The sequence below is a fragment of the Harmonia axyridis genome, chromosome 3 (assembly GCF_914767665.1).
Source record: "Harmonia axyridis chromosome 3, icHarAxyr1.1, whole genome shotgun sequence".
In the NCBI taxonomy this organism is placed as follows: Eukaryota; Metazoa; Arthropoda; class Insecta; order Coleoptera; family Coccinellidae; genus Harmonia; species Harmonia axyridis.
The window spans coordinates 1,566,793-1,578,918 of NC_059503.1; the positions used below are offsets into that span (position 1 = coordinate 1,566,793).

Sequence of the window (12,126 nt, forward strand, 5' to 3'; positions counted from 1 at the left end):
TGATCTGAAAAAATCGCAATTCCCGATTCAAGGGTAGGCAGCGCCCTCTTCAGCATGCTTTTTCGGCTAAAGGTAAGATATTGTAAACAAAAATATTTTGAGTGTTATTTGTGAAGAAAGAAATATGATGGACAAAGAAAATAGTGTATTCCTCAGTTTAACTGAATATTTCCGGTATTTGGAAGCAACTCCAAATAATAGGAATGTGATAGAAGGTGAATTCATTCTAATTTAAGAATAATCGTCCATTATCTAAAAAACAAACATTTTAGGAGAAGCGGTCTTGAATGCCGGTCATGTAATTATGTGTGGGAATATAGGTAAAAGTATTAGTATTATGCTTAGAATTGTTCGCCTTAACATCTTGAAAATAATATCAAAAAAAAAATCTTTATATTTCAGCAAAGCAAGCCTCTGACTTGGGGAATTGTAAATATATTATAAAAGAGAATAATAATTATGAACTGAAAAAAAAACATAAATACTTTGCACAGGTGCAGGTGGGAATTGCAATCCTAAATTTAGACATTTGCCACTTTATTATTTATTTTTCAAGCAATAATTCATTCATTGAAATTAAGGTGCCCTTTGATGAAGAATACACATATAATATGTTAACTTCTTTGAAAAAAAAATATATTGAGAAAATGTTACACCATATTTGTAATGAATAATTGAAAAATTAATATATTTTTTGAAATAAAATTCCAGTTATTCTATTTCCACTTATTATTTAAATAACAACTAACCCATACACCGAAAGGTAACAAATGGGATACAGATTATATATATATATATAAATAACAATTGTTTCGCTACACAGAAGCTTTAGATTTAACATCTATATTGCTACTCGAAATAAAGGCAAAATACAAAAATATTCAGAAATTATCTTCAGAAAAAATGGGGCTGGACAGGTTTACAATCGCACAACATATAATCATTATTTCTTCTATTTTAGGAACCAGGTTTCACGGTAAAACATTACTCAATAGGTGGAAGATAGATCGTAGGTTTCAATACTGCCATTAACACAGTGAGCATGTCATAAAAAATTTCTTTTATACTTTGGGAACTGATGTTTCCAAAGAGTAAAGACAATACAACATAGCTCGTGTCATTCTTTAGTTTTGTAAATGTATTTTTTCCCTAATATTGAGGGATGAAACAAAATTTTCTCTTTTTCTTCTTAATACTAAAATTTCAATAGTTTTCAGCATTTCGAAAGAATTCAACCCTGTCAAGCTGTTAAGCTTTTGATTTGTAGTAATATTGTCACAAATTATCCTTATTGATAAAAGCACATAGAGCTTCAGCAGCCAAAAATTCATCAGGCCTGTGAATCATTTCCTGAAATTTCAATATCATCATTTGATTCAACTAGAATATCTCAATAAGTACTTTACCTGAGCATGAAGTTCATTTTCATCTTGATTTTGGATCATTACTTCACAGTCAGATTTCAACTGAAAATTTTGTAAATATTAGATTTATTTTCATTTAAAAGGATCATTATATAATTACAATTGGTTGTTGTACAGGATCATATCTAGTTGAATTCCGTCTTTCTTTCTTCTTTATGTTCTCATGAGTACCTGTAGGAAGGTTTATTGTTGGGACTGCATTTCTTTTCAAATTTCGGCGTCTCAAGTTAGTTTTTCTCGGTCTCAAACACAAATCTGCGTGTCTCAGCTCCTTACCTGAATATTGAAAAATATTACTACACATGGAGCTCGATTGATACTGATATTTTTACAACTTACTTTGTATATGAAAATCAGACTCTTCAAAATGCTTTGAACAAACTTTCATGGAAGGTGTTATTTTCTTTCCGCACTTCAAATTTTTCTCCCAAATTTTTCGTACATCAACTTTCTCGACAATACCACTTTTGCTAATTATTTCCAGTTTACAACTGTTATTCTTGGGAAAGCTATGGAATGAAACGGGTTCTCTGTTTGCTCTACTGTTGCATCCATAAACACAACAAAACACTTTTGATTTCGTTATTTTAGGGCAGTAATTACTATCCATAATGTTGAAATAAATATTAGATAAATGATGAAACTCTAGAACACAACTCTTATAACTCCTCGAACACTAAAATATAAAAATTTAACTTGCAGAAATGCACGCCGTCAAAGCTTTCACTCCTACTGTACCTTAAGCCGATATTACAGTTTCTTCCGATAGGTGGCTTGGAGATGAACTTGAATCGCTAAAAACCAAATTATTTTTTTTTTATAAAAATAGCAACTGACATTCAATTTTTGAGAAATTCAGGAGCTATAAATGAGTAAAAAGTTGAATAGTTCCCACCTAAGAGTAATAAACATACGTTCATTACTCTATGGTTCCTACTAATATCCATTCAACTTTTCAACTTGATTTTTAGGATCTAACTATTTTAACTGAAAAGGAAAATGAATAAAATTCAAAAGAATTCTGAGAACATTTCTAGTATTCTTTCTAACATATCTAGTAATTCACACAGGATGGATAGGTATATAAAAAGATAATTTTTTACTGTCAAAGTTTTTAATATTGCCATAATTTCAAAACTTTGTCTTTTCCTCCCGAAACCACCTTGGATCCATCCGTCGACCAGTCAACAGCATATACCTGATCCCCATGGCCAGGTAAATCAATTTCAAGCTTATTAGTCTTTAAATTCCATAACTTCAATGTAGAATCAGCGCTTCCACTAACCATAAATCTTGAATCTGCAGAAAAGGCTACCATATATACAGCCTGTACATGTCCACGTAAAGTTGCTATATATTTTCCAGTTTTAGCTTGCCAAAGTCTTATTGATTTGTCAAAGGAAGCGGAGGCAAGTATCCTTCCATCTGGTGAAAATTTAACATCATTTACCAATTGTTGATGTCCTGTTAGTCTAGCAATAGGCTTTTTGTCTTTTGTAGGATCCCAAAGGAACATTGTGAAATCATCTGAACCAGAAACTAATCTCTCACCACAAGCTTCTGTAATTTCTTTGTACCTAAAACATAATGAGTTTGAATAAATTCAGGCATTCAAACAAAATTCATATTACCTGTTCAGGGCAAAATTTTGGGATTTCCTTTTATTCTCATCTGAAGAGCCTTTGTTTACATCTTTTACAGGATCAAAAGCTCCCATTTTTAAAATATAATCTGTGTTTAAAGCCAATGTGTTCACCCAATGTGCGTGGCCTTCTAAAGTCCTACAGAGAATACCATCTTTTGCTCTCCATACTTTAATCTTTCTATCTTGAGAAGCTGAATAAATAAGGCCTAAACCTCCCCATTTTACAACAGTCACACTTTTCAAATGTCCACTTATGGTTAACAATGTCATACATAAAACAGTATCCCAAACTCTAACATCACCATCTTTAGAACAACTTGCTAACAACCTAGAATTGAACAATTGTATGAAGGAAAAATTCAAAATAAATCATACAGAACCAATATAACGATTACTTCAAACGAAATACTAACCTACATTCTGGATTTTGATGATAAGGCTCCCAGCTCAAGGAATTAATCCATTGTTTATGACCAATCATTGTTTTACCCAATTGTGTACCAGTTGCCGGATCCCAGATAATAATTCTACCATCTTTACAAGCTGAAGCTAATTTTTTGCTATCTGGTGACCATGATACAGACAAAACCCAATTTTTGTGACCCTTACAAGTGTGTAACGGAGTTTGTGTAAAAACATCCCAAAATCTCACTGTGGTATCACCTGAACCACTTGCTAAATTATGTCCATCTGGGCTGAAACTAACTGACAACACAGGTTCAGCATGACCAGGCATAGAACTTGTACATCGTGTGACTGGTCTTACCCGAAATACGGCTTGCTTTTCATAAACAATATCCACAACTTCTTCAGTACTTATATTGTTGACATCGATCGTTTGTTTAAGGGAATTAGTTATTTCTTTATCATTCACATAGAAACGGAATGAGAGTGGTTCATCTTGTTTCAATAAATAATTACAGAGAGATGTCAAATTTTGCAAGGTACAGTCCACTGGCAAATCCATAGGCTTATCCAAAGTTTCTCCTGTTTCTGATTTGAACAGACATAATAGTTTCTTTTCGTTGTTCTCCATTTTATATAATAGAGGAATAACACTAACGTAATCACAAATGTATCTTCCTTCTGAAAAACTTCATGTGATAAATATATAAATAATAAAATAACTTCAATTTGCAAAACTTTTTTCACCACATGAACCAGGGTCAGTTTGAGGTTATGACAGTCGATGTCGTCGATGATTATATCACAGAAGTATATAAAGTTATAAAGTATTTATTTAAATATTGTTTTTCAATGCTACATATAAGTAATCTATCAATTCATAGGGGATTAACTCTAAATTACAAGAAATTTCTATAAAAAAAACATTGAGCCATTCAAATTAGATAAGAAATAGTTTTTCCCTTTTAAGTAGTTCATTTGTTCTTAGAGCTGAATTTGGCAATGAAATTTTGATGATGACGGATAGGAAAATAGGTTAGTTTATAAATTTGGGTCAAACAACTGAAAATTCTTTGAATTATTGAAAAAACTCTTCACATTTCACCTCATTAAATTCAGAAATGGACTCTAATTAGTTCAACTGAACTGCAGGAGCATACATTACTCTGGGTGAACATTATTAAAATGCGAATGTTGGATAGGACATAAATTAAAACTGAATAATCTCAAACTATGGATTCGGAACCGGCTGGTACTTCAAAACTCTCCTGGAATGAATTAAAAGGAGTAGTTGGCGATGTTAGACGACAACTTTCGAATTTGTCCTCCTCCTTGCTTCCTAGCTCAATTTCATTTAGAACGCTCAAAGATGGCAAGACAAGAATTTACTTTCTAAGTATTCCACAAAACTGTTGGGAGACTACTTTAATGTATACTGATGTTCCGAACACTAGTCAACCAAATAGTATGAAATTGCCATGGCAATTCGTTATAGAATCCAATTTCCCCAATCAGGGGCACATCAGGAAACATTCAAGAGAAGAACAACTGTTATGTGAGCGTAAGAGAATGGCTTCTTGGGGAATTAACACATATGAGCTCCATTCAGAGTCTGGTAAAATAATTTTTCCAGCACATAGCAGTTTGTATCAATGTTCAGACAATGGTTATACGGTGAGTGCAAATTAACAGAATATAGTTGTTTATTTTGAAGTGGTGTTTTTAGAATGGACCCTTCTTTCCAACTAAACTGAGATTAGCATGTACTGGAGCCAAACTGTATTCTCAAGTATGCCCCTCAAACCCAGATCTGGTAGCTTTTATCTGTAATCATGACATATGGGTAACACATACAGTATCAGGATCTTGTGTAAGACTGACCTACGCCCATAAGGGAGGAAGGAATCTAGCAGATGATCCATTATGTGCTGGAGTGCCTTCCTATGTTATGCAGGAAGAATTCAATCGTTATCAAGGTTATTGGTGGCAACCTCATTGTACAGGTAATTGTGTAATGAATTTGATCTAACATACACAATTTAAACTTGTTTCATTTCCAGGAGGAATATATAGAATCTTATATGAAGAAGTAGATGATGGCAATGTTAAAATTTTCTGTTTTCCTTCGTCTTCAACTGATACAGGAGAAGTGGAGGAATTTCGTTTTCCGAGGGCAGGTTGTGCAAATTCTAACTCATGTCTCAAAATGGTAGAATTTAAGTTGAACGCTGTTGATGAAATAGTGGAGATCTGTTCGTTAGAATTACAGTTCTCTTTAAATATGTTGTTTCCTTGGATGGAATACATTGTTAGAGTAGGATGGACCCCAAATTCTCAATAGTAGGTAGTTTTCATGTTTTATATCATAGTAGTATTAGAGTATTATAGTAGAAAGGTTTGGTTTTGTTTTTCATCACATATCTCAAATTTTAACTTTTTTATAGCATATGGGCACAATTACTTAATCGCAGACAACAAAGGCTGGATTTGGTACTACTATCCATTAGCAATTTTACAGAAGAACTGCCAAAATATGATCAAGGAGAAGGAGCCAGTCCAAGCAGTCCCATAGTTCAAGTTATTTATTCTCAAGAGTCTGCAATATGGGTGAATCTGCATGATCTTCTTTATATATTCCCAATTACCAACCCTAATGAGATCAAATTCATTTGGGCATCAGAAGATACTGGTTTTCGGCATTTGTATTTAATCACCGCCGAAATAATGCCTTACAGGTTAGTTCCATCTTTATTATCATAGAATTAAATAGAGAATTAGAGGTTATAATATTTTGACAGATGATGTTGTCTTTGTCTATCTGTCAATCTCAATCAATAAAGCACATAAGGATACCTTTGCTATTTTGATTTGATCGTGGGGGAAGATGATTCTTATGAATTTCAAGATTTTGGCATCGAAGAAGAGATGGAAAAATAGTCTATGTATTTTATTGATTTGAGGTTTAAATTGATTTAAAAATCAATAATATGTTACTACAAATTTTATCTAACAGCAATGGAACTACCGAAGCCAGAGAATCGATGCATTTCCTCTGTCTTCAACCTAGGATATTATCCAAGGTTACTCTGACTTCAGGAGATTGGGAGATTGCTGCCCAGGATATTTGGGTGGACGTGGAGAAGGAATTAGTGTATTTCATGGGATTCAGAGAGACGCCCCTTGAAAAGCATTTGTATGTCGTATCGATCAGAAGACCTGGAGAAATAAGACTATTAACTAGAGCAGGGTACTCCCATATGATCGATTTCAATGACGTGAGTTCATTTCCTCTTAAAGTATACATTCTATATTGGAGATACTCAGTGGAATAGAAAATAATGAGAAAAGTGATAGATTTGTATATAGTACAAATACTTTTCCTTTGAGAAAATGATTACTAAATGAAAATTTATTTCACTAAAGAATACTGAACTGATATATCGTTGTATTCTTTAGAATATTTTTCCATCTGTCTGGGCCCATAACCTGATGTAAAATTTGAGAATTAAACACATTCGAAGGTGATCAGTATCAATTCAAGATTATATAATTTGCTTTTCACCGATAGGAACTCACAATGATGGTAACATTGTACAGCAACATCAAGAAGCCCCCAGCTTGCCAAGTATTTGGCCTATCTCATTCCGATTGGACTGTAGAAGGCATCACGTTGACGCCTTTGGGTTACCTCATGGAATCCAGGCCCGTACCCAACACGTATCACGGACCTGAAATCTACACCCATCAGATATTGTCCGGGCATGTGCTCTACTCCATGGTGTTCAAACCACACAATTTCGATCCAACCAAAAAATATCCCACCGTCGTCAATGTCTATGGGGGACCTGAAGTACAAGTGGTATCTAATACTTTTAAGGTGAGAAGGTTATTTGATGATATAGGATTTTCCAATAAGAGGTTCCATTTTGGTATTGAAAAAAACCAGTATATTTTGAGAGAAATCTATGGATATCAATTTGTGTAGGGTATGAGACAGCTGCGGATGCACATGCTGGCTTCAAGGGGGTACGTAGTGGTTGCCATAGATTCTCGTGGTTCTCATCATCGTGGACTTCAGTTTGAGGGACACATCAAAGGACGTATGGGCACCTTGGAATTGATGGATCAGGTGGAGGTTTTGAATTGGCTGTCAAACACTTTGGGCTACATCGATCTGTCCAGGGTGGGCATTCACGGATGGTCCTATGGTGAGATTGATTAATGTGTTAGTGTTAGAAAAGTTTCTCTTTAATTTAGTGGCAAATCCGTTTATTCTGCCATAAGTTTTTTCTTATTATTATTATTATTATTCACACATATTCGTTTTTCAAGGTACAGTGTGTTAGAGAATTTGGTACAAGTCTCTGTTCAAATACTGTGATCCTCAGTGCAAAGATTCATCACAATCGGAAGAGTACTTGCGGAGATTCAGGCCATTTTGTGTCAAAATCGAGAAATTTTTTTCTATGGTTGTGATGCAACCACAGAAATGAGATTTGGAACAATTATCCGTTCAAAGACTGTGATATTTAGTGCAAAGTTTCATTGCAATCAAATGAGTACTCGCAGAGATTCAGATCATTTTGTGTCAAAATCGAGTAATTCTTTTCTATGGTTGTGATGCAACCACAGAAATGAGATTTGGAACAATTATCCGTTCAAGGACTGTGATATTTAGTGCAAAGTTTCATTGCAATCAAATGAGTACTCGCAGAGATTCAGATAATTTTGTGTCAAAATCAAGTAATTCTTTTCTATGGTTGTGATGCAACCACAGAAATGACAATTGGCACAACTCTCCGTTCAAAGACTGTGATCCTCAGTGCTAAGTTTCATCAAAATCGGAAGAGTACTCGCGGAGATTCAGGTCATTTTGTGTCACAATTGAGTAATTTTTTTCTATGGTTGTGATGCAACCAGAGAAATGAAACAGTGTGTAGAAGGCTGTGATAAAATTCATACATAACAGTCATTCAGTGGCTCCCTCTATGCATGAGTATACTTTAAAACCACATTTTGAATGTTTGACTTTCTAAATGTATTCAAGTTCGTTATAGACCTCATCCTATCGACTTTCAGGTGGATATCTGAGCTTGATGGGTTTGGTTCAATATCCTGACCTCTTCAAAGTTGCAATTGCCGGTGCACCTGTCACAAACTGGAAACTCTACGATACGGGGTACACAGAGAGGTATATGGATCTACCGGAGCATAACCTGCAGGGTTACACAGAGGGCTCTGTTCTTAACTACGTCAACAAATTTCCCGATGAGTAGGTCGAATAAACTCTCATACGATTTCGATAAAATCCTAGTTTTTTTTCAGGGAGAATCGGCTGCTTATCATACACGGACTGATAGACGAAAACGTTCATTTTTACCACACAAGTCAACTGGTCAACGGCTTGATAAAAGCAGGGAAACCATATCAGCTGCGAGTATACCCAAACGAAAGACATTCATTACGTAACCTAGACGCTGGTAAACATTACGAAACCACAATGTTATCTTTCTTTCAGAACAACCTCTAAATTAGTATTCCATAGTATACGAGGGGGACTCTCAATACAAACGTCTCGGATATTTTATCAAAACTAATGATTTACGATGCACAATGAAAAAATCACTTTCTGATTTGCAAAAGTTAAGCAGTAATTTTCAGAGATCTGTTGATGCAACGATGTATAATTTTTTTTTATTGTATTTGTTAGTAACAAAGTTGCAGGAGAGCCTTCTGCTGGATTTATTGAGCGATTCTTCGGCTCAGTAGTTTTTAGTTGATTGTAAGCAGCACATATATTTTGTATTAATTTTTTTTATTCGATAATTTTAACAATTTATTGATGGTTTTTACGTTTTTTGAACGATTCTGATGGAGACTGTGATATATTTGCAATGATTGGATCTTTGGACATGTTTGTTTAGAATGACGATCTCTTCCGAGTGTCCCCTTTTAACAAGGTATTCTTTTTATCGTACATGTGTTCCAATAAGTATTAACACCGTCAAAGGTTGTTTTGGATTTTTAATTTCAATAAAAAGATTTATTTGTTAGCTCATTTTTAAAAACAAATTAATTCTAACCTTGTGTAATTATACTAAACTTTGTTATTATTCGTCAAAAAAGTAATTGGATTTCATTAGGATGCAATTTAATTTTATTCTCATGAAGATAAGGATATATTTATTTATTCTTGAGGAAAATCCAATTTTGTTCTTTCATTTGACTTTTTGATGTGGATGGGCATGTGTTATTGAAATTAACGAAAACCAGAAATATTCTCAAAACCAAGGAATTTATTGACCTATATTTTGATTGTCTTAATTTTAAACAATCTCGACTATTCATTACTTATAATTGATTTATAAGAAACAATTTCAGAATTGATGATGTTAGGACGAGTCTGAATTTAAGAAATGCATAATTTGTGTAAGTAAGAAATAATAAATTGAAACCTTACTTTCCTGAAGTTTGATTAGATTCTTAAAATTGAAATGAACTCCTAAAAATTAAAGGTATATGATAAATGGGACTGTAAGCAGTGCCGTCGCCTAGGGCGCCAAAATTCAGATGCGGCATTTCAAGTTTGATCAATAAAAATCACATGTGTAAAAATTCGAACTACCCGATGAAAATGTAATTTTCAAAATGGGTTTGGTGCAGAATATTTTCAACGATGAACCTTAATCCCTAAGTTCTAGCGAAAATAAATTATCCGTTTGAATATGTGAATTCATTCAGACCTTATACAGGTGTGACGGCATATCAATCAGTTTTTCTTTAAAATTAAATTTAAAATTTGTCAGTAAGCCATCTATACACGTTTCACTGAACTAATCATTGGCATAACCAACCATGGAAAGAATCCTGTAACGCATACGTTACTACTAAACCCTAAATCAAGCTACTCCTCCTAGATGTCGCCATATAAACAAATCCAAGAATAAAATATGGTAGATGCGCTAAATATAAGCGCACTCGCCTAAAAGACCTATGGTATATTTGGTGATATTTTACGAAAAGAATGTCTGATCAGATCAGCTCATAGATAAATACAAAAGTAGCACCCTTTATCTATGGGTCAGCTTCAAAATCTTATATTAAGACGAATCTTTCGAGTCTGATTTCTGAACACTTATCCGCCATAAGATGTTTCCTAAAAGTACCTGCAGTTAATTTATTTTTTACACAGCCAAAAAATAGGATATTTCGAATTTTGTAAAGAAATTGTACTTTTAATGTGTATACATGTCAAAGGGCTGAAAGCATATCAAAGAAAATTTATAATTTTAAATGATTCACATCGTTGATAACATGGTATGAGGTACAATATAGATGTTTACAGCAAGCTCATGCAAACCAAAGAATTTGATTTGTCGGCAGCAACCTATCAGTGGAAAAAACTAATGAATTTCTCGAAAAATATTGAATTAATTCTGGTTTCGAAAGGTTATTGAATGTTGCCAAAAATATTGCCTGTTATTTGGGAGTAATTCTATCCTTGAATCAAATAAGAAAACATTTAGAAGAAAGCCAAGGCAGTTTGATTATGAAGAAAAATTTTGGATACAGCATTATCTTCTGTTGAAGTAAGATTCATTAAATCAACCAGATAGATAAAACTTATTATAAAGATGCTTTAAATAATTTCATCTGCCCGATTATGGAATATGAATTTTTTGTATTCTGCAAAGTTGACTGTTGAGGCGGTAGTTTGACTAATGATGGCTCTGTCTGTAAGGTTTATATTAAATTCGTTACCTTTTTCATGAGTAGGCGGAACATAAAAAAAATTGTTTTGTAACCAATATTTTTATTACATAATACTTCTCACTCTCAATCTTTTGTTAACATCAAAATATTGATAATTTCAAGAAGCTTCTGGTATCCAACAAACTTCAACATCACTGATTTGAAAATCCGGTTCTAGTCTTCCTGTTCAAGAATCTATATAAGTAGTTAATTCTTTTTTCTAATTGGTACCATTTAGTGGGTCTTGCAAGAGGATATGTTGTTTTGGATAGCATTCTTCTTTTTCTGATCATTACTTGGAATTCATTACCCCCAACCCCTCTGAGCCACTGTGGCATGTTGTACAATATTCTAGTTGGGTGTAATTTTTCATTGCCTAAAATATCTATATAGTCATTTTGTCCGAACAAGGCTCTTTTTTCGCTCCAAGCATTCTTAGGTTTGTATTCTGGAATTGGAAGAGGTTTCGCATCTTTGGATCTAGGAAGTAATCCCCCTTGTAATATTCGTTCTTCATAACCATATCTTCGTATTAGAGGACCTCTCTTAACTTTATCAGCGTGGTAACGGAAACGAACTGCAACTATTTGTGGGGTCCATGTATTTATATTGTTCAAACAACTTTTGATGCAAGTCCAAGCCATTATATTTTTATCAAAAATCAATAACGTTTATCTCAAATATTGTTAAATTCTTAGAACATTAATAATCTATCTATATTCTAAGATTAAATTATTCCATTGACAGCAACTATATTTTAAGGTTAAATTGTAGTTTTTGAACTAAAAGGTTCCAATGTGAATTTTCCGCAACAATATATATTTTACTTTATTTTATTTCCAATTTTATTATCTCTGAATAATTTTTGAAGGATTATTGTTTAAGAAAAATATTTGATCT

General features: G+C 33.4%; 4 protein-coding genes across 4 annotated transcripts; 2 read left to right on the forward strand and 2 right to left on the reverse strand.

The window, feature by feature from the left end:
* The first annotated feature begins 15 nt into the window (after window positions 1-15).
* On the forward strand, window positions 16-719 carry LOC123676644. Its single transcript, XM_045612723.1, has 3 exons — window positions 16-215; window positions 273-320; window positions 403-719. The coding sequence occupies exons 1-3, from the start codon at window positions 125-127 to the stop codon at window positions 672-674; spliced, it is 411 nt and encodes a 136-aa protein (XP_045468679.1). The 5' UTR covers window positions 16-124; the 3' UTR covers window positions 675-719.
* A 1,763-nt stretch (window positions 720-2,482) lies between these two features.
* On the reverse strand, window positions 2,483-4,260 carry LOC123674788 (notchless protein homolog 1). Its single transcript, XM_045609871.1, has 3 exons — window positions 3,483-4,260; window positions 3,056-3,397; window positions 2,483-3,001 (listed from the first exon to the last, which is right to left on the reverse strand). The coding sequence occupies exons 1-3, from the start codon at window positions 4,103-4,105 to the stop codon at window positions 2,539-2,541; spliced, it is 1,428 nt and encodes a 475-aa protein (XP_045465827.1). The 5' UTR covers window positions 4,106-4,260; the 3' UTR covers window positions 2,483-2,538.
* A 221-nt stretch (window positions 4,261-4,481) lies between these two features.
* Window positions 4,482-9,943, forward strand: LOC123674787 (dipeptidyl peptidase 9). Its single transcript, XM_045609870.1, has 9 exons — window positions 4,482-5,148; window positions 5,201-5,477; window positions 5,535-5,814; window positions 5,919-6,209; window positions 6,488-6,749; window positions 7,043-7,351; window positions 7,460-7,682; window positions 8,554-8,746; window positions 8,800-9,943. Exons 1-9 carry the CDS (start codon window positions 4,708-4,710, stop codon window positions 9,002-9,004), a joined length of 2,481 nt encoding a protein of 826 aa, XP_045465826.1. The 5' UTR covers window positions 4,482-4,707; the 3' UTR covers window positions 9,005-9,943.
* Window positions 9,944-11,275: 1,332 nt separating this feature from the next.
* On the reverse strand, window positions 11,276-11,957 carry LOC123674479 (39S ribosomal protein L51, mitochondrial). Its single transcript, XM_045609362.1, has one exon. It carries the CDS (start codon window positions 11,868-11,870, stop codon window positions 11,379-11,381), a length of 492 nt encoding a protein of 163 aa, XP_045465318.1. The 5' UTR covers window positions 11,871-11,957; the 3' UTR covers window positions 11,276-11,378.
* Window positions 11,958-12,126: the final 169 nt, after the last annotated feature.